This window comes from Pecten maximus, chromosome 19 (assembly GCF_902652985.1).
Source record: "Pecten maximus chromosome 19, xPecMax1.1, whole genome shotgun sequence".
NCBI lineage: Eukaryota > Metazoa > Mollusca > Bivalvia > Pectinida > Pectinidae > Pecten > Pecten maximus.
The window spans coordinates 16,004,652-16,032,628 of record NC_047033.1 but is presented as its reverse complement, the minus strand read 5'-3'; the positions used below and the strand labels follow the sequence as shown (position 1 = coordinate 16,032,628).

General features: G+C 36.1%; 1 protein-coding gene across 1 annotated transcript in view; it reads left to right on the top strand.

Annotated features, from left to right (window-relative positions):
- The window catches only part of LOC117317576 (BMP-binding endothelial regulator protein-like), a 94,400-nt gene that overhangs the window by 53,468 nt on the left and 12,955 nt on the right, over positions 1–27,977 (top strand). Inside the window, 4 exon segments of the mRNA XM_033872413.1 lie at positions 11,397–11,487; positions 20,016–20,098; positions 22,549–22,648; positions 26,625–26,734. Coding sequence (XP_033728304.1) covers positions 11,397–11,487; positions 20,016–20,098; positions 22,549–22,648; positions 26,625–26,734 — 384 coding nt within the window.

The window sequence follows — 27,977 nt, the reverse complement described above, 5'->3', positions numbered from 1 at the left end:
AATACATTTCTTTCGCATTGTCGCCCGTTTTCTCATACTGTCGCAATATCTGTCGTGCGTTATGTCGCACTCTTCTGAGCGATTTATCGACATTGCGAAATGTCCGATATCAGTCACCATAATTTGATACTTTCCAAACCTTATGCAAGTTTTTTCATGTTTATTTTAGAATTACAACATGGTACGTACGTACAAAAAGAAAAGAGGGGACAGAGTATCAACAGATGTGTTGCAAAGAGCGCTAGCTCATTACAAGAATACTATCGATGGATACAAGAAAACAAGTCAGTTGTTTGGCGTACCTCGTTCAACGCTACAAGATAATGTGAAAAAACTAAACAAGATGCCCGAATCAGAAAGATCAATTTCGAATATGCGTTTCGGATACCAAAGGCCTAGACAAGTTTTCTCAGATGGAGATGAAACTGCACTTGTTGTGTACTTAAAGCACGCGTCGACCATTTACTTTGGACTGTGTCCACGTGAAGTAAGACTTTTAGCATATGAATGCGGCAAGCAATTTAACATCAAAATGCCAGCATCGTGGTCGGAAAAGGAAATAGCGGGTGCCGATTGGTTCTCTTCGTTTTTAAAACGTCATTCGGAACTTTCACTCAGGACCCCAGAAGCAACAAGCATCGCTAGAGCGACAGCCTTTAACAAAACAAATGTATCTGAATACTTTACCAAACTGACGGAAGTGACGGAGAGACATATGTTTGAGGCATGTGACATTTGGAATGTCGATGAAACTGGAGTGGTGACAGTGGTAAAACCAAAAAAGGTTGTAGCAGGTACTGGTGTTAAGCAAATAGGATCTCTAACATCAGCTGAGAGGGGACAACTAGTCACGCTGTGTGCTGGTGTATCCGCAGGCGGGAAAGCAATTCCACCGTTCCTTATTTATCCTCGTGTTAACTACAGAGACCATTTTCTAATTGGAGCACCAGCGGGTTCCAAGGGAACGGCCCATCCATCTGGTTGGATGACAGCTGATAACTTTCTTCTCTTTCTGCAGCACTTTGTTCAACATGTCAAACCAACCGTGAATAATCCAGTTATCATTTTGCTTGATAATCATGTCTCTCATCTCTCCATAGACGCTCTTGATTACGCCAAGGAGAACGGGATTGTTATGTTATCATTTCCACCGCACTGTTCGCATCGCTTGCAGCCACTGGACCTGTCGGTCTTCGGACCACTGAAAAGAAAACTGTCGGTGTCGCAAAGTAACTGGCTTCGTAACAATCCAGGGAAGCCAATATCTATATATGATATTGCAGGCATTTTATGTAACCCATGGAAGGAGGCACTAACTATGTCCAACATTTGTAGTGGTTTCCAAAAGGCTGGGATTTTCCCATTAAACACAGAAGTTTTCACAGAAGAAGACTTCATGCCATCAGCCGTGACGGACAGACCATTAGAATCGGGACCAGTAAAGCCCGCGGTTGCCCCAGTAGAACAAGTTTTAGACACGTCCACTACCAGTAACAGAGATATAGATTCGGAACAAGTACTAGTAGATGACACCCAAATTGACAGAGATACTAACATGAATTGCTATCTTCAAGAACAGAATATTTCATCCATATCCGTAAGCGGTGACGGACATTGCCTCCTTTATGCCGTTAGTTCATCCTTGTATGCTGCTGGAGATGAGATTTTTACAGATGAGGATTTGAAAAAGAGTCTATCAGCTGAAATTCACACGCACCAGTCATTCTATAGAGAATTCGCAGTAACGGGCGACGTGGACATATTGGTTGCAATCCAGAGGTACATACAAGAAAAACAATATAACAATAACATTTGTGACCTTTTCCTTAGTGCTCTATGCAATGCAATGATCATGAAAGTAATTGTTATTCGAGAGATGAATGGTGTGATAAGTAAACTGGAGTTGCTCCCTTGCAGGCTTGGAGTAGAACCTCAACGCACTATACATTTGATACTGCAAGGCTCTGGCTCTAACGCGCATTACAGTGGTGCTGTTTACAAAGTATCGGAAACCTCAACTGATTGTGAAATGGTATCACAAATCAGCAACAGCTTCCATGATCCAATAGAAGATAACTCGACATCCATCAACGCCAGTGGTTTTAGTTGTAATACACAGGAAGAAAGTATAGCAAGCAGCTCACGTCGTAAGTTGATGTATACCTGTTCGCCCATTTCAAAGAAAAAGAAGTTTTCCCCTGATCTAGTAAAACCCCACCCAAAGGCACCCTCTCGCAAGACATTGGGAATCAAAAAGCGTAGAAAGACATGTATACTTACCGATACACCAGAAAAAGAAGCTTTACGACAGGAGCAAAACAACCGTAAATCGAAACAGAAGACAAGTAATACAAAAACCAAATCACGCAAAACATCCCACAAACCAATACAACAGTTAAACAAAACCAGAAAAACTTCAAAAAGGAAATCTCCAGCAATCCGAGACGAACAATCCGAAAGTGAAGATGAATGTTTTTGTTTAGTTTGTCTAGAGACATGGGCCAACAGTAGGCCAAATGAGAAATGGATCGAGTGCACGATTTGTAAAATGTGGTCACATGAGGAATGTGCGGACACAAGGGGCATGCTATTTTACACATGCCATAACTGTGATTCTGATATAGATTAGAATGAATTTATGAATTGTATTTTGAATTAAATTATTATTATAGAGTTATACATACATGTGTTGAGGTCATTCAATCTACAACTAGGTTCCACAAAATGAAATATTGAGCAATAGTAGTTTCCAAAACAGCCCGAAAAATCAGGATGTATAATGAATAATTAATTAGAACGAAACTTCAAAACTTAATATGATAAAGGGGCGGATGCCTGGACTTGATGGGCGGGAGTTGAGAATAAAAGGGTCGGGACAGGATTGTCGGGAGTCATGGGGAGGGGCCGGAATCCGGAGAGAGGAATGAGGGAACCGGGGGAGGAGATAATTTGGTATTGGGCTAATACTGAGGATGCAAAAGGACCGGGAGGTTATATTCCCAACCAAACCACACCCTCATATGCCGATTTTAATAATGGTTGGTGTATTGTCGATCAACTTGGTATAAAGCGATATATCGAGTTTCCAATTCATAAACCACAATCAAACCGCAGGGACAGGGCACAAAAGACGCATACTGCCGTCTGGCAGAATCTAGCTATCCCGCGACAGCATAGGCATTGAGCTTGGGATGACCCATTACCCTCCCTTAGACTCTGACATGTCAATTAAAACAACTATTTGGCAATACAAGTATACTAACGTTTAGTATACAGCCTTCTTCTCGAGCAGGGGCCGTACTTGCCCCGGTGGATGCCGAACTAGCCCCAGTGCGGGGCAAGTTCGGTCATCTTGGCCAACTCACTTTGGGCAGATTATAACCATTTGTCGGCAGAGAAAATAATTAAGGAATCATGGGACTTAATAGGCCCAAATATTATTGACATAAATATACATTTTCAGATGTCTATCTTAATTTGTAAGTTGTTATTTGCGATTTTTCTAAAACGGGGCATTACTGGTCAAAATGAAGTATGTGATTGGTCAATGTAGCGCTAAATTCAAAATGCAGATATGCAGTTAAAAACGAAACAAAGTTAAGATTGATTTGGTTTGGTTTGGTTTATTTTGTTTAACGTCCTATTAACAGCTAATGTCATTTAAGGACGGCCTCCCCTGCGTGCGACATGCATGCGTGTGGTGAGTGCGTATGGTGTTTTGGGAGGCTGCGGTATGTTTGTGTTAAGTCTCCTTGTGATAGGCCGGAACTTTTGCCGATTTATAGTGCTACCTCACTAAAGTTAAGATTGAATGCAAGCTGAATACGTGGATGTATCTTTTCAAATGACACATTAATAAAATTACATTCCTGATTCAAATGCAGTCTTATTATTACCAAACATGATTCAAACTGATATAATTTTGTTATTCGTGCTGAAACGCATTAGTTCGTTGATTTATTTCACCAGCAGTTTTACATTATAACCACCAGAATTAAAACTATGCCATTTATCTGTTTTAAAGATATTTCTTGTTTAAAGTACACCTCATTTTGTCACTACCGTCACCACACGTGGTACCCTTTAGATCTCCCATCACCGTATGTGGCACCGGTTAGATCTCCCACCAATGCATGTGACACCGGTTATATCTCCTATCAACGCATGTGGCACCCGTTAGATCTCTCATCACCGCATGTGGCATCCGTTAGATCTCCCATCACCTCATGTGGAACCCGTTAGATCTCCCATCACCACATATGGTAGCCGTTAGATCTCACGACAACACATATGGTAACCGTTAGATCACCACATACGGTAACTGTTAGATCACCACATATGGTATTCATAAGATATCCCATCACCATATGTGGTACCCGTTTGATCTTCTGTGGTGATGTCACCACATATGGTAACCGTTAGATCACCACATATGGTAACCGTTAGATCACCACATATGGTAACCGTTAAATATTCCATCACCACATATGGTAGCCGTTAGATCTCTCATCACCACATATGGTAACCGTTAGATCACCACATATGGTAACCGTTAGATATTCCATCACCACATATGGTAACCGTTAGATCACCATATATGGTAACCGTTAGATATATCATCACCACATATGGTAACCGTTAGATATCCCATCACCACATATGGTAACCGTTATATCTCCCATAATGTGGTACCTGTTTGATCTCCTGTGGTGATGTCACCACATGTGGTACCAATAGGTTTCTTGACACCACATTTAGCACCCGCGATAATGACATTGTGTATGTTGAATGTGGAACTTTTGAATATCGACGTTGGAGGCAGTTTATAACTTAGATTCATCTTCAGTTCGTTGTTAAGGACCTGTGATGAGCTCCACAGGTCATTTTGTGTGTGATGGTAGGACAGAATTAAAGGTTTTGGTTACGTTTCTGTCTATGAATAGAGTAGGAAATGTAAATGTCTGGTGGTATTAAAAAAAGTTGTAATCACAGACATTCCCTGTCAAAGCAGTCCCTGGTTCGGTAGGCCTAGCTGACATTCGACATGTATTGAACGAAAAAAATATAATATTTTTCCACCGGTACTGTATCAACTCGATGTAAATTGCCCGGATGTAATCGCCATCAGACAAACCGACCCCGCTACATGAACGCGGGGATGTATCTCTCTCAGACGAGGCAGATCCCGTCGTCGCGCCTGCTAATGATCGCCATACGTCAATCGTTGTCAATTTCCCTTCTGATTACAATGATTCCAGGGCATACCGAACATGTCATTGGAACGACTGTCAAAAGGTCAACAGGTCATATGTCATTTTCATGAACCGATCGCTACGAGTTCAAAGGTCAGATGTGCCGCGTTTTCTTATAGATTTCACCGATAGTAAAGGATAAATGTTTATTTCTAAATGGCATTTATAAAAATCATTTCAATTTCTGTTAATTTTGATTTTCGGATTTAGTATCGACACTATAAGTTTATAAATTATCTTTTTTATTCATTTCTTTATTCATTCATTAATATATTTCATTTTATTTATCTATTCATTTATTTTCGTACATGCATTTAATTTTAAAGCTCTTTCTATACGTGATGTAATTTGGGATTAATTTGTATCCACTGTTATTAAATTTTGCATTAATTTCGATTTTTACCTACAGAAATGAGTCGACAACAATTGTAAAAATAGCTCTCTCATCTTTTTTTTATTTTTTAGGAATGCCATTACTAAATCAAAACTCCCAAAACTAATTATATGATATGGGACGTTATTGGTAGGTAAACACAATTTATCTGCTCGCAAAGTTACAAACTAAAATAGATGTCTTATGTCAAAGATGGCAGAATTAAATTAGCACTCTCCAGGAATTTAACATCAGACTTAATGTGTATATGTACATCTTAACGAACGCACGCAAAGACATTATTTCAAAAATAACTTGTGTAAATATATGTTTTCTTTCTGTTTTAAATAAAATCTTCGTTTTGTATAAATAGATATGATGTAATGATATCTAAAACCTAATACAGAAAAAATATATAAGAGATTTTTTATAATGAAATCATGGACTTACTTAAAATCTAAAATCTGATGAACTTCAATAAAAATAATGATACTCTAAAATAAAGGATTGTATCATGATTTGAAAAGCTTTTAATTCTAATTGCTTACATCATATGTCAGCATGATGTAATTAACAAACTTTTTTTTCCGGAGCTCTAATAGCGCGGACACTTTTCTTTACTAAGTTAATAACGAATCTATAAATAGATAAACATGTTGGGTATTATATCAAATCAAACTTATCATTTTATATGCAAATACCAGCGGGATCGTCTAATGTGTTTCTGCTTTCAGAATGATCACTTACTTAATGTTTAGTTTTGGAACCATACCGCTTGTTTGATATAATTATCTGTAGTAGGTATATATAGGTAACTGACTATAACTGTAGATTATCTTCTCATTATACGGCGATTTCTCCATATTAATAGTGAAATGAGTTTAAGATATAGCGATGCGCGAGGCTATACCATTAAACATGTTCTGTAAATTATGTCTTTTCGGACTTTAAAACATTGTTTACCCCGACTGGTGTTTGTAAACAGTGCTACACGGAGAAAGCTGAATGAGTGGGTTCGTGTCACCAGTCCGCACATCGTTCTGCTTATGAGTGGTATTAAATAAAACATGGTTGCGGACACATCAATTTTCATAATTAAGGGAAAATCTGAGTTTTATAATATGTTGTTCGATTTAACAATAGCCGCTTTAACGAGAGTCGCTTTAACCTACCAAGTGCTAAAGACTATTCTGGACGTAGACATTTTAAACACTTATAAATACATACATTATATTGTAACAAGTGTTCATTCTCCATGTTCTTTTTTCTGTAAGTGTACACAAATATGTGATGGACAAGTAGTGCCTTGCTGCGATACCCATGTCCAGTGGTTTCGGTGGGATTACACTATAAAGTTGTATTAAATATGACTCGGTTGTTTGATCTTTATTGTTGCCAATGACGGAAAAACACATATATGCCAGTCAATTACACGTTGTAGTCTTACTTTCGGTTTCCATTGTCGTGTGTTTGTTAAATTGTATTTTATATGGCGATGTGTTTCACGTGTATCTTTTAATAGGAAGCTATGTTTAATTCTACCTGACGTAGAGCAATGTTTATATCTCAACAAATCAAACAAATTACTCGTACGTAAGCTGCCCATGTCTATATTAGTACAGGTGAATGTGTCTATATTAGTACAGGTGCATGTGTCTATTTCATTACCCTTGCTGATGGTCGAGTGGCACAGTGGTAGCATACATTTGGTGTACTTGCCATTCACCTAGGCGTGTCTATTCCATTGTCCGTTTGTGTCAAGTGCCTATGACTATTACATTGTCCTTGGGTGTCAAGTGCCTGTGACTATTACATTGTCCTTGTGTGTCAGGCGCCTGTGTCTATTACATTGTCCTTGTGTGTCAGGCGCCTGTGTCTATTACATTGTCCTTGTGTGTCAGGCGCCTGTGTCTATTGTATTGTCCTTGTGTGTCAGGCGCCTATGTCTATTTTCACTCTATAACGGTTATCAGTATCAGGCATTCTAATTTCATACTAAATAATCTACCGGTAGTTATGTTTGAAATGGTATCTTGTTTATTGGTTCAGTCCTACACAACAAACGATAGTAGATTCAAGTTTATAGCAGCAGTTTCGAACAAACAAACGATAATAGACGAGAGTCTATAGCCGCATTTTCGGACTAATTACTTGGCATAAAAACAGGCGTAATCGCAATGTCGGCATAAGATTACAGTACCATGTACTGGTATGTATTGCTTCCAATCTAGAAACCGTACTTCTACCAAAGGCCACGCTCATCGTACACAGTTCTTGTATCTGACAGAGGAAGAAAATTGTGGAAAACTTACAGAATCATCATATGAATTACCATCTTTTAAATTTATATCTGTTATAATTGTTATCAGTGTTGTGAAGTGATTGTTTTATAGGTTGACCTCATTGTATGCTGGTCTGATTTGAACTAGACTATCTATATCCTCATCTCCTTCATCTGCCCACGCGCTCTCCCTTGGTTAGACTGATGTTTCTTTCTCGTACTTCAGACAGGGAAATTTCAAGCGTTAACCAGAGCTTGAGTTGTATTGTTTAATTTACATATTGTATTTATGTACACCTATGGGTCGTAAGACCCCCGCTATAATGTGAATTTAAAATTGAATTGAGAGAGGAGGAAGGTGGAGTTACTGCAGATACTACGGTAGAGGGATTTGCGTGGCGCGTGCGAACACACTGTGACGATCGATGTTGGAATGCGGTGATCATGGTTAAATATTTATTTTCGATAAAACTGTAAGTTCAATTCATACATAGAGATAAACCTCTGGAGAGTTGTGTTTGTTTTAAACTTCTCCTAAGGTGGCCTGCTCACTCTGAAATTAAGACTTTTATTTGTATCATACAATTTTAAAAGTATAAAAAATATAATAAATTTCTATTTTATACTAAATTCAAATTGCATCATTACATAAATATGAGTCGTGATACAGATTAGTCGAGACAAAGCCATTTTCAAGGAGAACAGCTTAATAAGAGTATAATAATACGGTGTGGTCATTTTGATTAAGCTGACCATACTTGGAAAGCTTTGATTCGGGCCGCAGTCAAGCTTGGATGGGTGACAGGGTCACGGGAGAAAGTTTACTTTAGAAAATGATAGGGTTGTCTCCGTATACCGACACCCGTCGTTTGTGTTAATTTTACGAGAAGTTTAAGATTGACAGGCCCCGTTTAATCACACATCCTTTTGATCGATCACCTGTTTGTCAATTCTTATCATCGCGTTATGATTAAAATTGTTAAATTTTAATCTTTATTTTGTTTATAATGATAAATCTGCAAACAAACGAAGGCAAGAAGTTCAGGCTAGGAATACTTTGTGGAATTGTTTTTTGAGACAAGTGTTCTAAATAGTATTTTATTCCACGCTTCATGTGAAAGATTAGGGAAAACGGACACCTGTCGAGCACCCTGGCAAGAATCACATGCAGAACCCCGGCGTGATTATCCCGGCTCTACCGACTGAGCCAATGAAGCATGCTACATCAGCTGAGTGATCGAGACCCTGTTTAACACTAAATATCACATCATTAATACAAATATAGTCGGTAAATATACAATAAAAGAAGTAAAGCAAAGACATGTGATTGTATTGTACATACGTTTTTAAATACTTCAAAATGCGCGTGTGTTGGCGAGGTGCAGGCGTGTTAAAGACACGTGTAGCTATAGGTGGTTTTTGATGTCACGGATATAGTCTTCTGGTAGGTGACGTACACGTCGAGAGTCGACGACAGAAAGTGAAGGGCGGTGTGTCGTGGATAGACGTAAGGTAATTAGTGTGTGTCGTGAACATACGTCCGATAGGTGGCGTGTGTGTCGGGGTTAGTCGTCCGGTAGGTGGGGTGGAGCCGGTATGTGGTCTGTGTCGTGGATAGAGGTCTGGTAGTTGGCTAGTGTGTAAGGAATAGTAGACCGGTAGGTGGCATGTGTGTTTCGTTGATAGTTGCCCGTTAGGTGGCGTATGTGTCGTGGATAATTGCCGGTAGGTGGCGTTGGTACATGTAGGTGGTGGACTGTATTTTAGAGGGGAAATAAAAGGAGTAGCAGATGCTCTGGAGAACGGAAGCTGTGGTAGTCAGTCATTATAATACAATTAATAAATTGGCGAGGATTGGTGCATTTCCGGTTTCTTTGAGGGGACGACATTGACAACAAACACACGTACACATTTGTTACATTCTTTTACTTGTACTCTTCGTATTGGAAAAGACGCCCCAGGAGGTATACAACTTACTATTTTCAGCGAAGTGGACGAACAACAGGAATGCCGACGGACGTTTTGTAGTCCCCAGTCGATTCATAAATCTTGTAGAAGTTTGCCTCTAATTAAGCAGACACACCTCCACATATGCTTTACCGAGTGTATCTTATCTGTATGGAATACCGACGTTGCCAATCAAGTCATAAAAATACTTACCCGAATATATCATATCTACCACCCCTAACCTTTGTACGCCTGATGATACAACCGACAATTAAAATATGAACACCTGTTCGTAATAGGCATGTATCTGGAGTATCTAGAAATAATGGACTATTTTCAGGAAATTCAATAAAAGTCTATGTATATTACTTATAAGATAAAAATAATGTGAAGATTTTGTTACATAATTTTTATTGAAATACTGCTTGCTTGAATCAGTCAATATTCATTCCGATTGCCATGTCTGTAAAAAGAATTAAAACATGGTAAAATAGCCCAGATATTGAATAATCTTTAAATCTTTAAAACGTACTGAACATGTACGAATTGATAGCATTCGGATTAAGATACCGGAAAATTCGGACCTTAATTCCGGAATTTTTATAGGAAAACTACATCATGTAAGACAGAGTTGGTTCATCGTCATCAAACCTACATACAACTCGTCCTCCGCATAAGATTCGGGATTTTTTCAGATGCACGATTTCTTTGGTTAGACGTTCCAGACGACATAATTCACTCACATAGTGCAGACATACTATGATGTATAAGGACATTCTGGATAAGATACAACCCAGTAACTGTTGTATGCTGGGGCCACGCGTATAAAGTTCTGTTAGCTTAGATCTAGTGTAAATATCACCAGTACACATTTCCGGAAATAATGAAACCAAAAAAAAAAAAAGCAAACAGGCTTGGATTCATAAAGAACACCATTGTCCTTACACATCAGCTGGTCTAGTTTTGTTGTTGATCTTTCGAAATGATGAAAATATCTAAGTTTATTTTTCTATTTATGTATTATTAAGCTTACATTGTATGTATGATAGTGTGTCTGTGTGCTGATATTTTCGTCATTAAGAGTGACCACACCCTAAAACAAACCAAGTTTATAATCTACTCCGGTCATTAAAGTGTTTGTTTGTCAAATATTCCCAAAATGTGGCGATCGTCTGCCTACTCGTACATTACTGTTTGTCTGGAGAGACGAGCTTATTGTACACTATGTAACGTCTAGATTAAGGAGCTCTCTCCCACAGACATATATAAGACATCGATTTATTGCAAACCTACGTCACCTTTTCTCTAAAGTTATGATTTATTTTCCATCTTGCTTCCGAACGAAATAGATGACGTTTTGTTCTTCGAGCTACCATCTTTTTCTAGGATCGCGTCCTCACATAAACTATAGTTTTGGGGGCCGAGAAGAGCAATCGACCCATATAATTATATCGACCTATACAATTAATTATTGGGTTAACATAAGATTTTTTTCTCTCAATATTTCAAATTTGTATAATAATATATTTCCTTATCGTTACAGGCGGGGGTCGCCACCAGGACAACCACCAAGTGTTACGCGCCATGCGCAAATCCAGTTCCGGTTCCGGGTCAGTGCTGCCCCGTATGTAAAAGTAAGTTGAATCCGGAATCACTTGAATTGATTCTATGGTTTTATTTACCTCAGTTTATTACCTAGTGTTGTCAGTGATTCCGATTACTTGGTTTATAAGTTAATAAGTAGGTCATCGTTTGTCACCAATGGTCAAATGTGTCAAGGTTGACTCCGGTCAAAATAATGTACATATATATTTAGTTAAAGCATATCTGAGTGTTTGTTTTATAATGCTGAGCGATGATCATATTATTAAATTTCCCCTCTCACATAAGTCGCCTGTAGTGATATCACAGAGTGTAATTTTTTTTTCTGTCACCGGAAGTGACGTCACCAAATATATTTTCTTGGTTAATGATGTTGATCCATGTTGATAGGTACACCATTCTGCTTTAAGTTATCGTCACAGACAAAATCCAAGCAATTAGTGTAGAGGATTGTGACACTTACAAACATGCTTTATGAAAAGGGGCTAGTAAGTGTCCTTGACCCTTTTAAAAGACAATGAATCACACATTTGATACTGTGTCACTGTAAATTTGTCTACCGTAGGATTTCCCGATAGTTCATGTTTTTCGGCATAGCCGTATAATTTTCTTTTTGACCCAGATATGACGCGACAGGTGGCGTAACTGGTCAAGATGAAGTATGTGATTGGTCAATGTAGTGGTAAATGCAAAATGCAGATATGCAGTTAAAAACGAAACAAAGTTAAGATTGAATGCAAGCTGAATAAGTGGATGTATCTTTTTAAATGACACATTAATAAAATTATATTCCTGATTCAAATGCAGTCTTATTGTTACCAAAAATGATTCAAATTGATACAATTTTGTTATTCGTGCTGAAACGCAATAGTTCGTTAATTAATTTCACCAGCAGTTTTACATTATAACCACCAGCATTAAAACTATGCCATTTATCGTTTTTAAAGATATTTCTTGTTTTAAATTTTCTTGGGAAAGGTAGAAGGACCATACTTTTCTCTGTGGACTTTTATTTTCACACTATTAATTATTCACAATTTTATGCTTTCCTTAAACACAGTGGAAATAGAATCCTTGCAGTTTGATGGATGCATTAGTGTTTAAGTAATTTTCTCCCTAAATTTGAAATCGTTAAATGCACACAAAGATACAGGTAGTTGTAACAATACACACAAAGATACAGGTAGTTGTAACAATACACACAAAGATACAGGTAGTTGTAACAATACACACAAAGATACAGGTAGTTGTAACACTGGATGTCTAACAGGATTGTACATAATACACACAAAGATACAGGTAGTTTAACATAATACACACAAAGATACAGGTAGTTGTAACACTGGATGTCTAACAGGATTGTACATAATACACACAAAGACATAAGCACCACTAAACACGAACTGAGACACTGGAGACACCATGGATTAAGCCGTATCATACAGCTTTTTCCTCCTCCTACAACTCGTCCACTGGAACTTGGTTACGAATTCCCAACCTGGGGTCTATCTTCATAAATGTATTATGGGTTGGGAAGCCGAGCCATGTCCATACGTCAGGAAACGTATTGCCCCAAATGGAAACACGAGTTCGCTAATGTGGCTGCAGTATATAGAAGGGTGATATTTGTAGCAAGATGATAATATCTTGAGAATGCACGCACTGTTTACGAATACAATTTACATCAAATTTAGTTTAGTTACATGCTGTTAAAAATAAACACAAATATTTGCGAAAGAAAATTATTAATTGTACGAACCCTGTAGAGTAAACATGCGGACTTCGCTGTACATATTTGTAGATATATTCTTAATCCAAGTGTTCCTCGAGAGAGCACGATCTTCATTGGGAGGCAAACCGTGCCAAACACTTACACAGCACAGTCAGATTTTATCATTCGTAAACGACATATTTCTTCTCTCACGAGATATCATTTATAGAACGCTGAGACTTTTAGTACTTTGACTAATGTGTTCTGAATATTTTACATAATGTTTCTATATAATTTAAAACATAACACTTGCCTTCATTCCTCAATGCTTTCTGTCATATGGTCCATCTGCGCGTTACATCGCTTAAATCTGTCGTTGGCATCAACTTAATCTGAATGTTAACTTAATTAAGTAATTAAACTGAGGAACAAGAGCATGTACCGACAATTGCAATTGACTAAGTCGTCGGCTTTAACAAATCTCATGACTTAATGATCTGGGAAAATTGTCATCGGTATAGCAAGGCAAATGACTGAATTTTCGGGAAGACATTGTCATCATCGAGAAAGAAATCTCCCGAGAAATCACTTATAACAAAGAGACTTATTATGACTGTTACACGATCACAAGGATAATTGAAGGGATGCTTTTCACCTGTGTGACTATTTTGACTAGTTTAGTGACGGGTATGTTTTTTTTCTAGACTGTACGGTAATGTGCTGACGTAACTGCTTAATGAGAAATCATGACGTCATTCATTTACGTTGTCCACTTCAAGGTTCTAGGTATCTTATGTCTTCCATTGTTGTAATATGACAATGAACAATAACAATGAGTGATGTTTTTGCAAACAATGCAATATGCACTACAGAACCTGTATACCACGCGGAAGAACACGGCGACTTGCGCACTTTGAGTGCTCGTAGATATGTTCATCCGCAAACGAATCCCGTTACTTCCTGTCTTCCAAAAGACAATAAGGACACAATGTGGTTTGTATTGTTTAAGTTGCTTGAGCCACCTACGCAATCGTCTCTCTCTCTTTAGCCTTTAAAACTAATTTTACAATCAAAATACAAACAAGTTTTCTGGAACAAAATTCCTAAGTGGACTTTTTGTAACGCTATATTTAAACTACTATGAGAACATTCCAGTGTAGTAGCGGTTTATAGACAAAGCATACTGCACCTTCGGCTGCTATTTGTTATTCATCCTTAACCCCTTTTCTTAATTTGACACAGTATAGGAGTATATTCTGGTGTATAAGAATACGGCCCTATTATGATTTCAACAGTTTCAATAAAACGCTCCGTTTTTCATGATCTCTCTTGTAAATGTCTGTTTACCAAGCGGTTTTATGAGCGGTTTAATGTTTCATCTTGTCTGTCAAACTCTTTGAAAATGATTGATGTTCATTCTCATCAAAATGCCTAAATGATTGATTTTGTGCAAATATAAATTGATTTCGTTTTCGTTTGAGTTTTTATTGGAGTATTTAAGTGGCATTTCGAGACCTGAAGGCAAGGTCTATTATAAACTGTAATTTCGTGTAAACAGTGATACAAAAAAACCGCCTGTTAAACAAATAATGCATTACCAATGTCTGGGTATAAGGGATGATGTGTTTCTCTCGGGATGGGTGTGTGGGAGGGATATATTGTGGAGACTTTTGATGTTTTTACATAATACGTTACATGATATGCAAGTAACAAGCATCAGTTAGTCTTCTGATATTGGGTTATAAAACGAAACAGGGCTAAATAAAGCAAGGATATATATCTAGGATATTTGTATATCGGTGCAGAATTCTAAAAATGTAAATATCCGCTGCACTAAGTGGCTGCTTTGTCCATTATGGAGTCAGATGTGTTACTAAGGTTAGTAAGTTAGGTATTAGTTCTAAACGGTCCACCAATGCTATAAAGGTCATTAGGGCCAAAAATAGTGAAAATATATGAATATAATGGACGAAAGACGAAACAACGTCAAACGAACGAATCGTTTAAAAATGTAAACATTTATTGGTATACAAAAAATTACAGTGAGTCGGGCAGTGGAAAAAAAACAGCTTTACATATTATGTATATGGTCGAGGTCAAATAGTTTTAAAAAATGGCTGCCCGTTACTTTCGATATCTTTCTTATTTTGTCATTATTGTATATACAACACACAAATAAAACAACTTCACAAGCTATGACGCTTCAAATTTATTATAGGAAATGTAGTTGACACAAGATTATTATTGGCGCTATTCTAAATACGAAATTACCAAATTTGTCAACGTCGTCACAGGGTTCGTTTTCGAATATTGAGAAATGCAAGACAAGTCAACAGTAAAAGTCCAGCATTTATAAAAATAAAACTTGTGAAAAATCGAAGATATCGACAATGGCTTTCGGATTTGTATAGGTAATGGATTTTAGTGTTGTGGTTATTCACTGCTGCCAAAGGCTTACCTTACTCCAAATCCGAAACTGAGCCCCCGTGAACACCGGCTGCTATCTAGAGACAGTGATCGTACTGATTAGACATGGAATCTGTTTCAAACAATATATCCTTAAAATCGTTGTCATCTACATGTACTATCAGGGCGGCTTTCATTTAGAATTTTAGAGCTGGTATTCTTCTGAAAATAACGTAAATCTAGTCGATAGACGTAAGCGTTTCTGAAGAGTCTACCGTTGTCATACCCGTTCAAGGTTGCAGCACTTCTAAATGTTAAAATCGCGAGAAATTAAGATGAAAATATTAGGATTTGGTATTTTGATAAATTCTTTTTAACAACAAAGAAATTGACATAACAAGCGAATTTAACAATGTCAATCAATGAAACATCTACTCTCGGGTAGCTTTCGGTAGCTACTTGACTACCTTCTTCAGTCATTTTTGTGGTCAGTGAGGGGCTAAAGGTTAATCTGATGTTGGGGTTCAGTAACGGGTCTCAAGGATTAATCCTAGGTCACGTGACTGAATCAGTCAGTAATTGAATATCACCTCCTGTAATATCGATGTTTTTTTCCATCAGTGATGCAGCATTTTAAGAGAATTTTTAATCTAACATTTTCTTTGAGGATGACATAAACTCACAAAAAAAGTTCAGAGACAAAATAGTGGTCCGTCTCATAATTTCTGTATAAAATTCGCAGATTAGCAAATATTGGTATGAACGATGCATGTAGAGCTGAATTCAAATCATTACATGATTTGCTTACAAGACACGAGAAGAACAAGTGAATATTGTTATAGGACTGGTCAGTGTTGGTAGCCAGGAGAAATAATTTATTTTGGTACAATTAAGATATTCGATAATTGCCACTATTTATATTAATCAATGTAGACGAAGTCAACCAGGCCCCAGTTGTTCAGAAGGTGATTAGGCTAATCACAGTTTAATACATGTAACATTTTTAAAATCCTGATAAAATCATTTCTCGGAAAACTATCTTGGCAACATTTTATTAAAATCTGTTTCACTCTTCAGTCAATTCCTATCTGACTATTTTAAGGAATATACATGCACAAGTCTTGAAAAAAAAAGGAAAAATGAGATTTCCACTAATCAAGGTAGTATCCTGTTAAATAACTGGGCCCAGAAGAATCCTCCAGCGAACTTAATCAAAACACAAAATCCAGAAACAAATTAAAGACACATAAACTAGACTATCCATAATGAACATTGTTCTGGAGGTGTGTCGAGTCTATGGGTATTCCCACCAGTAACACATCATTGTCACTAAACAGTATCTCCCTCAGTAACATGGGAACCCTCCATACCAATTCATTATCTCATTACCGTTGACTTCCTCAGACAATTAATTGCTAGGTGTAGGATGCTAAATGTTATTATATTACCTTATAATAAGATGATGATCAATTTTTCTAGGAGATGGCAATAAAACGTACTCTCTCGTTATTTTGACAGGCAAGATCTTTACTACGTGTAAACATTAATTTGATAAACTACATTGTATGACTAATGGGGGTCTAAAAGAAGTGAACTTATTTTATTCTTAGATTTATTACAGTTATTCTCACAGACCTCCCAGTTCATAAAAATTGCGAATACTATGTTATTTATATTCCACATCAAATCAAATTAATTATTAATCTTTATTGTCTTTAGTTGATGATCAAACATGGAATCAATGTAGTTCATAATTACCACGTTCCCCGTTGAGAGCCCCCGACAGAATTGGATGTGATAAAATCGCCATATTGGTGTGAATATATTTTGCCGATATGTCATCTGAGCTAGTTTGATTAAAACGAAACGAAATATGTGTAACCAGTGCAATCGGTAGGACATCGACAAACCAGACACATTATCCCCAGTATGCAATAACAGAAGGCTGGCTATAAATGTCGAATTCTGACGAAAGCTATTTGTAAGGAAACAATTTACCGGCGAACTCATCAGTAATCTAGTTTTATTTATTTTTCATTTGAGTTTTGTTCTCGAAGGAGGCAAATTCAGAAAGCGATAGTGTGACATTTACTTTTTTTTTTAAATAATAATGTTTAACAAATATATTCACAAACACCCCCCCCCCCCCTTTTTTTTTTATCATACGTGATTTGTTTGTTGGTAGGAGTATGGTCAGTATACTGATGTAGTTTTCCTGGGTGAACTATTTTGATCCCACGACACGAAATTCCTGTATAATTAGTTACTACAGCAGAACTTCCTTAAAACTATCATGCATGGTACATGAATGTTTGGCCGGTTAGGAGAGGGTTAGTTTTGGACAGAGATCCATTTTGTTTACCGGTCAGGAGAAGTTAAATATAAAACCATGAGATTTCATACATTACTATAGTCTTTACGTACAATATTAAAAAATATATCCAAAATTATTCCATCAAAAAAGTTGAAATTAAAGTTAAAGTTTAACATATATTTATGATTATCATCACTATAACTGTTAACAGTTCTGTTTTACTTCAAAGGAAAACGTTCTATTGAACCCATTGGCACGTTTTTAATGGCTGATTGTAATCACAGAAAACAATTAAAACACAAATCAATCTCATGTGATTGTAGAGGCAACTAACGTTTATTTACCCCTGTAACATCGAATGTTTTCTACTGATATGACGTCGATAAGATAAAAGATGACGTGCTGCCCCGTTCGTTACAAAACATTACATTGTTATTACACTGTTCTGCCTGTTGTGTCGTCTCTGTTTTCTTTGCCTCTGTTTTCTTTGCCTTTGTTTTCTCTGCCTCTGTTTTCTTTGCCTCTGTTTTCTCTGCCTCTGTTTTCTCTGCCTCTGTTTTCTTTGCCTCTGTTTTCTTTGCCTCTGTTTTCTCTGCCTCTGTTTTCTTTGCCTCTGTTTTCTCTGCCTCTGTTTTCTCTGCCCCTGTTTTCTTTGCCTCTGTTTTCTCTGCCTCTGTTTTCTTTGCCTCTGTTTTCTCTGCCTCTGTTTTCTTTGCCTCTGTTTTCTTTGCCTTTGTTTTCTTTGCCTCTGTTTTCTTTGACTCTGTTTGTTCTTAAGATTCGACACTCATCCTCATATGACCCCATTGTGTTAAACCCGAAACAAAAATACAAACGAAACCTAACAGAAAAAGTATTACTGCAAACGCATATATGCAGTTATATACAAAACCTTACGCGCGCTGGCCAAGTGGTTAATGTGTCCCGACACTTTAACACTAGCCCTCCACCACTGGGTTGCGAGTACGAAACCTACGTGGGGCAGTTGCCAGGTACTGACCGTAGGCCGGTGGTTTTTCTCCGGGTACTGCGGCTTTCCTCCACCTCCAAAACCTGGCACGTCCTTAAATGCCCCTGGCTGTTAATAGGACGTTAAACAAAAACAAACCAAATAAACCAAATTACGTACAATTATATATAAAACCTTATATACGTCTATATACACAACCTTACATATAATCATTTATTGCATTTTTGTCACTCATATAACAGAATATTTCGATATTTTCCACTCGTGATTCGCTCTCGTGAAAATATTGATATTCTGTCATACTCGTGAAATATATGTTATATTAAACGGGAAACCATTCAGTATCCTCTATATACAAAAGCTTACATACAATTATATACAACACTTAACATACAATTATATATTAAACCGTATATACAATTATAGTCTCCTTTTGTTCTCTTTGCATACATAAATCATAGGTTCCAAACATTATGTACGTCTTCGTAGGACTGCTGTCTTCTAACATATGTCTAATAAGAGACACTGGAAGGAGTTACAAAAGGCACACAAGATATATACCCTTAAAAACAAGTTGGGAACTATATACAATAGAGAAATAAACACGTCTGTGTTACTGTTTGGATATTTAACACGTTTTTCTCCTTTCTAACGTTATACAACGTCTTTCTGAAGTGTTGTGCGTCACACGACAGTAACTTTAAAAGTACAGTAGAACTAAGTCGGACACTTCCTTGTTTCTCACTTTCAATCGTAAAATATAGGCATCGTCACATGATGTGCAAAAACATTCTTTTTCACCAATTTAAAAACCCGTCAATGTTAAGACCTGGCACAATTTTACGTTGAATCTACATAAGTGTCCGTATCATTCTCGCCACTTGCTGTGTTTTGTAGGTGTACGGTAGGCATTTACGTCGTTAGATCGGCGTTAGGCACATCAACATTGATAGGTAGGTAATTACTATAGCCTTTGTAATGGTATCACTTTACAGGTAAAGTATGTCAAAGATCAAAGCACGGAAACTTCCGTAAAAATGCACTTATCTATTATATTGTCAAGTATACGTATGCGAGTTTTATGGTGTTGGGTTTATTGAAATGTGCTCTATTTCACGCCGTGTTAAACGATGTTTTATATGATGTATTTTATTTCTAGGTTGTCAATATAATGGGAACACTTATAATGAAGGTGATGTGTTTCCGCTCTCGACAGACCTGTGCACCAAGTGCTCGTGTACGGTATGTATTCAACAATATTATTGGTTATTATTTTGTTTCAACGTTTCTGATTCGTTGATTATTTTAATATGAATATATTTCATTTGTTAATGGATTTCGTCTGGACATCGCTGATATGTTGATGGGTTTACAGATTAAGTACTTACATTAATGAGGATTTATGTGGAAGTGGTGATTTTATATTGATTTTTTTTATGGTTAGACGGTTGTAAACCTCGGGATGCCATTTCAGTAGAATATATCTAATATCTTTATATCTCTTGCTAAGGAGTAAATGTTGATTGCTTCCATTGTCAAATTGGTTTCTGTATAATGATGATTGTCACATGAATTTGTGGTAAATCAATTTGATTGGACAAATAAGTTTAATGATGTGATTGTATAGGCGAGGCTGATTAACGACTTGACGAGGTTTTATAATCAGTTCTGATACTGTTATGGTTTATATTAGATATATTCTTTGTTAATTGTTATCAATTAATTAGGCAGACGTACTGGTACATTGTGAATCATCCGTTTGTATACGTGTTATGAAGGGCGAACCTCATAGGTCTTAATTGCTGTTGAATATTACAGAAATAAAAAAAAGTCATATTTTATACTTTGTTATATTATGGATTATCCGTGACAGTTGTAATGAAGCTTATGTACTTTAAAATACGCGGTTAAGCATTGTAATGAAACTGAAAGGGAAAAGAACATAAATCGGTTTCATCATACCAATTTATTTTAATCTATTGACGTGTTAATTTCTAAGTTTGGCAAAGATCATTTGTCTTAGCAAATTAAATTGTCAGTTTAAAGTATCTGTCTATGAAGTATCCCCCTACACAGAACAAAGATTAAACAAAATATTCCATTTATCTTACCTGGTTTCTGATCACGCCCACACACCTTTAACGATCTACCTGTATATCAACCTGTCCGTGTGAAAGGATGTTACAGATCTATAACGGTTACAAATGACGCAGAGTGATCATTATGCTACTTATTTTAGAATAAAAACTGTTGCTAACGCGTAATGCTGCAGATCGAACATGCTTGCACCAAATATAGCTTTATAAGATCTAAAACAGTTAATATGAGTTCCGCTTAAAATGAACCTGATAATGTTTTACTACCAAAATAGATGTGACGTATTCAATTGATCATTTTAATAATTTTTATATGACTTTCATGTAGTCATTAGAGGTTTACGAAGGGACACGGAGTGATTGAACGTTTTCCCTGCCACTATAATGGTTCATTTTGACCTGCAAGTTTAGTGTTAGTGCTATACGTACTGCTATGCACTTTTTTGACGAGTGATTATTGTCATTTCTGTAACTCATGAAAACGATAATCATAAGATTCAATGATTATAGGAAAATTGATTTCCGTTAATTAAGAAATTTCCATTTTTAAACTGGCCGAAAACTCCCAACATAGGATGAAGATCGGCATATAATAATTAGTTTTTTTATTAACATGCTGAATATAAACAAAACTACATATTTTTCAGCCGTTAAACTACTTGTGTATCATATGTAATAAAATTTGAATAATCATATTTGAAAAATAATTTACTAATTACACTCTCTTGGGATATGTCACGAGACCTATTAACCGTTGTTACTGACTATTCTCATGACATTTTTGTCTGCGAACCGGACCGCGGGGGTCTGCTTTGTTAATTACAATATACCTTAGTGAAATTTGAAAATGAGCTCCGAGGGGTATTTGATTTATGCTGAGGTTTATTTGTAGTGAGACAAAATTGGTTAAACTTATTTAAACTTGGACTGTAACCGGATCACAAATCTCCCCCTATATCTATCATTCCTTTGAGAGAACGTCAGGAGGTTTTGTTCTCTCCTATTACGAGGACAGACATGACATTTGATACACACATATCTAGCCAGGGACTATCCCAAGGTGACTGTTTATATCGCCGTTCATTTTTCCCCCAGATTTGTGAAAGTCATTTGTATTCAGCAGAATATTCCATTTAACCTAACCACATATCTATCGGGTTAAAGTAAATCGTAGATACTACTCTGACGTAAATGAATACATTTGATTGCCTTTAAAGGTCGAAACCTATCATTCCTTCTCACAATTGATTCAAAATTTGAGAAGTTCCTAATGTTAGGTGACTTTCATTTTTCAGTTATGGAGTACGATTATGGATGAGACATGACTGGTCTCTCTCTCTCTCTCTCTCTCTCTCTCTCTCTCTCTCTCTCTCTCTCTCTCTCTCTCTCTCTCTCTCTCTCTCTCTCTCTCTCTCTCTCTCTCTCTCTCTCTCTCTCTCTCTCTCTGCCCTAACACTGTAGTATGTTCTAATGTTTTGATATTGTTGTAAATGTTGTCTATGCGTATTCACGCCGTGGTTTTGTTCCTTTGTGTTGATGCTGTGGCAGTTTTTGTTTCTGTGTTGTTAATAGCGGTTCATTGATGTATCATTCCAGAATGGAACAGTCAGCTGTGAGAAGGAGACCTGTCCGGTTTTAAATTGTCCAAAGAACGTAATATGGCAGCCTCCAGGTTCCTGTTGCAAACTTTGCAAAGGTCGGTGTTATTGATAACCTATTTCGGTAGATAATGAATAAGATGGTTGAATATTTGGATCCACTTTAATACACACTTTTTTGGACAGTTCGAGAATTTTCTATGTTAAGAGTATATATATATTCAATAGCATGGCTATTTATCTCCCTTTGTTACACTAGCTCGGCTGTTTTAAAGTCGCGCCAATGTTAGTCCAATTAACAGCTTAATCCATCAATATTAATCATTTTAACGATATTTTAAAGTAATTGGAGACTCAATATCGAGATAATACTTGTAGTTAGTCGATACAAATTCAAAGGATAAACATAAAAAATAAAATGGTAAATCTAACTAAAATACAATAAAATGACGGCAAAATATAGAACACAGCACAAAGTCGGCCGGGAGTTCCGGAAGGGTAAGCGATATGATAATGTGTATAGCATCTCTATCACTGAATAATGAATGAATTTAAATTAAGATATTTTGCCAGAAAAATGTAAATAAATTACAACATGTAATTAAAGTCGCCATTATTTAACAAATATTCCAAAACAACATCATATCGCAGGGATAAATAACTGGTTGGTCAGATGCAACGTTTTAAAATACTTGCTTTTCACCTAAGAGGACAGGGTTCGATTCCCTGATCGGACGTGAAAAGGTATGGGGTCACCCCGACCACGTGGGTTTTCTCCGGTTATCCCGGTTAACTTTCCCAGTAAGACCCCTTGTGCGCTTCCATCCGCGCCAGCAAGTGTGACGAATATAAGTTAATATAACTCGTTTCGCTATTGTTGTAAAATAAATAAAGTTTATGATAAATTCCAAAATTGTATTATTGTTTATTTCTTAATTTCACTATAATAGCACATGGACACTCATTAAAGGTTAAGTGGATTATGTGAAGTCAGGAAATCGGTAATTATGCTTATATTTTAAGATGAAATGAGAAAAAATGTCATTTAAACTTCCTTTCCTTACTGTTTGGTTAAATAAGCTTCCTCATCTCTCTGAAAGAAAATTATATACAATAAATATGTATTGAGTATTGATTAAAGTTCTATTTTAATAAAGATAAGTACAAAATCAAGCTCCAGATACTGTATAGCTGGTAATATCCGCTGGGGTATAATTTCGCTATATCCGTGGTCATTAAATAATGCGCGAAAATAAATACCCAGCAAATATCTATACCGCGTATTATCAATAAATACAGTGAAGGATACATGCACAGAATTTTTTTGAATTCGTCTGTTTACTGCAGAATGTTAAAATGTCAGTGTTCCGCGAAATTTAATTCCTGCGAACTAGTTCCGACTAGGATAACCGCGAAATATTAGCCCCGCAAATTTAAATAACTATACAGTAACTCAACTGGGACACGAAAGAAACTAACAAGTAAAAACGGCGAGGATAAAAAAAGGCATAAGACATTAGTGTTTAAAGGAGAAGTAAACCAGTTCACAAAACAAAATCTAAATAAGTTCATCGCGTGGTAAAGCAAAATCTAAATACAGTTCATCGCGTGGTAAAGCAAAGTATAAGAAAGTAAAACAAGAATAATTTTATACATTATGTATTATATAAATATGAGAAAACTTTCCTCATGCAGAGGCCATAGGTCTTTCTTATTCCATTGCAAGATTTCGGTCGTAATCATTAAACTGAGTGCTACATTATAATGTACTGTTTATAAACTACTGTCTTGTCATTTGATTCTGAATTTGATTGTTGTATTTTCTGACACAAATACACGAAATGTGATTAATCGTTAAATAATCTTTACAAGCTACATTTAGTTATTGAAAAATGCAGCAGAAAAAAAATCGAGTGTACATGTGATAACAGATTTTGAAATAATTCTTATCAATATTCGAGAAATTTTAACTTTAGGCTCTTAAGCATACAAAGTCATATCTTAATAAGAACACCACAAAATAAAAAAAAAATCTTTCGAAATATCAAACCATGTCTTGTCAATTTACGGGTAGCCTAGGGAGTGTATGATGGATTGGTGTAGCGATAATGCTTAAGTTTGTACTTAAGTTTTTATACAACATCCATGTATCTCTTGAACGTACATATGCACGTCCCGTGGCGTCCTTCAGAAACCCTCTGACCTATATTTACTCCGGAAAGGAATATTAAGAATAGCACTTTATCTGAGATATCTGCAGCCATTAGTTGATAACAGATTTGTAGTACAATGAAAATGCATGTGTTTTTCGTACGTCACCGGACGCATTTACACTTGAACTCGGTTACAACATGCTACGGAAAACATGGTTTCCTTAAAACATATTGAATTATTTACAACACCTATAATAATTTGTACAGAAGCCAGTTAGAGCCCAGGCACAAATAGAAATCAAAAGATTTTATAAAGTTTGTCTATGTATTAAGATCAGGCAGTGTAGATAAATTATAACCTTGACAAGCTACAGTGGCAACTAATAAGGAACATTTTATATTCTAATATCTGTCACTAAAATGCAGACGTAGATGTGAGAATTGCAAAACATATCTTTAGTTCTTGCTAACCAATTAATTCCGATTTGTGTCGTTTACTAAGTCACCATGCTACCAAACATACTGTTTCCGGATAGTCATTATGTTTAGGAAGTGTCAATGCTGTGATTTACTCTGCCCTGCGATGGCCGAGTGGTTAAGGTGTCCCGACACTTTATCACCAGTCCTCCACCTCTGGGTTGCGAATTCGAAACCCACGTTGGGCAGTTGCCTGGTACTGACCATAGGCAGGTGGCTTTTCTCCTGATATCCCGGTTTTCGTCCACCTCCAAAACCTGGCATGTCCTTAAATGACCCTGGCTGTTAAAATGATGTTAAACTCTCCCCCGCTTACAGAGAATACGTACAATGTATCATACTTGATGGACCCATTGAATGATTCGTAGAATTTGTTGTGTAATTCGTTTCCGTTGATGACCTTCTGATGGCGAATTGATTCCCAAGTTCTAAGATAAAGTTACTGGTTTTTTTTTACTTAAACCTATAGCCGTTTGTAAATAAATTCATGAATGGGCTTCCGTAACAACTTAGTTTCCAAGGCGGAGAAATAAAACAGTCGGAGTGTAATCAACCTGACCTAGCACAACACGTTTTTCAAACACGTCTTTTGCCACTGCAAATAAATCCGAGATGATTTAAAAAGATAATTTAAACTTGCTGATTGACTGATTACATGAAATGGGAGAGTAGTTAAAATGCATATCTAAACATCATTTTGATATCTTACATCCTCTTAAGATTTGACATGTAATCTCAAAATATGCTTTAAACACTAACGATTTAAAAAAAAAAATGATATTAAGCATGTATATTTAAGAGCACTTATTTCACGGTTTATTTATTTTGGTCACGTGAAATATTCGAATGAGTTTTAGATGATGTTAAATTCGGCTATGAATAATGCACATACTGAACTAAATATACCCAAACACTTCACTAGACTAAATATACCCCAACACTTTACTAAACGATTTAAAATTAATATATACGCCGCGGAAATTATCTTAAGTAAATCGTGGAACTTAATGAACAGTACAGTCTTAAGTTCTGTAAGAGACATGTTTAATTTTCATAGATTTACGAGACGTTATGTGTAATCTTGAAACATCACAAGCTTCCATTACAAGTGGTAGGAATGCTATTTCTTTCATTAAATGGTATTGTGAATCTGTTGGATGTGATTTTAAACCAATACTTATAGTTAGTCTTAGATAGCGCTATCATGTCCTAATACAATCTGTTATCGTGTCTAATACCATTATATGTTAATTGTTGAACCGGGATAGTTTGTCACATACAAATCTGTAGACTAACTCACATGGTGACAGTTCAACAGAGATCAAAAGTGATGAAATATGATAATGATATTGATCAAAAAGAAGACTTTTTCTTGTTGTGTTTTTTTGTTTTTTTTTTGGTCAAAATATGGAAATGTGGCATGTTTTATTCGTCTGTTTAACAGGTCAAAGAAGGATATTCAATCTCCCCGGTGGAAAATGTTTCTTTCAAAATAAAATCTACAAAACCGGAGAGACGTTCCGACCTGGCAACTGCACAAGCTGTCTATGTGTGGTGAGTATTTTCATTTTATTTTTTAGTTACTGTTAAGGTAATTTTTGGCACAATCAAACTTAACCGCGTAACTGAATTAATACCGTTTAGCGATGGTGAATTGGCCTATCCGCAGTAGTTGTCGTAGAACACAGTAATCAGATTCTGAAAGCAGCCCAATCATACATTGTAATTCATCACCTGGTAAATAGATAGCCCTTCAATTAAAATTACTACTAAAATATGATTAACTGTTAAAATAAGATAACCACTAAGATAAGGTCACCTTTAAAAAAAAGATTATCACTTAACTAAGATCGCCATTAGAATAAGATTAACTTTAAGATAAGATTACCACTTAAATATGATTACCACTAAAATAAGATCACCACTAAAATAAGATTACCTTTAAAATATGATTAACTGTTGAAATAAGATAACCACTAAGATAAGATCACCTTTAAAATAAGATTATCACTAAACTAAGATCACCATTAGAATAAGATTAACTTTAAGATAAGATTACCACTTAAATATGATTACCACTAAAATAAGATCACCACTAAAATAAGATTACCACTAAAATAAAATAAGATTACCTTTAAAAAAAAGATTACCTTAAAAATAAGATAACCACTAAAATAAGAAACTAAAGGGAAAATGCACATGGTCTAATATTAAGATTTGATATAAAGTAATTTGCTTAAATATGTAACGTTACGGTTTATTGAGCTTGTTAAAGATAATGAGGAATGAGGGAGGGGCGACAGTTTCATAATTTTTGACACATAATGTAAAGTAAATATTCACACTCGACAACCGAGCGTCTGCTTTAGTGGTGCTTTAAGGTAAAGTTGTATAATGTGTGATGTCTTTGGTGTCTTTTAATGAAACATGAGAAATATTTTACATGATATGAAACAATTCTTTATGTTAAAGTGTTGTTTGAAAGGTGTTTTATATAATGGTTGATTAACTAGATAACATAGTTTTTTTTGTTCTCTTGTTAGAAGTACCATTTTATGAAGTTCTTTCCTCAGAGAGTCAGTGGATTCGGCTTTGAACATCTGATTGATCTCAGTTGACCGTCTTGAACTTATCCGAATCCTTTGATGAATTAAAAATGTCGTATTGTCGAATCATTTCGCAGAAGAAATGCTTTAACGACATAACTTAACAGTAAGATAGTATACATTCCTTAAATATCTTTGGATTTTGTAGAATAAAGAGCCAATTTATTATGAAAAAGTACTAACGAGCTCAT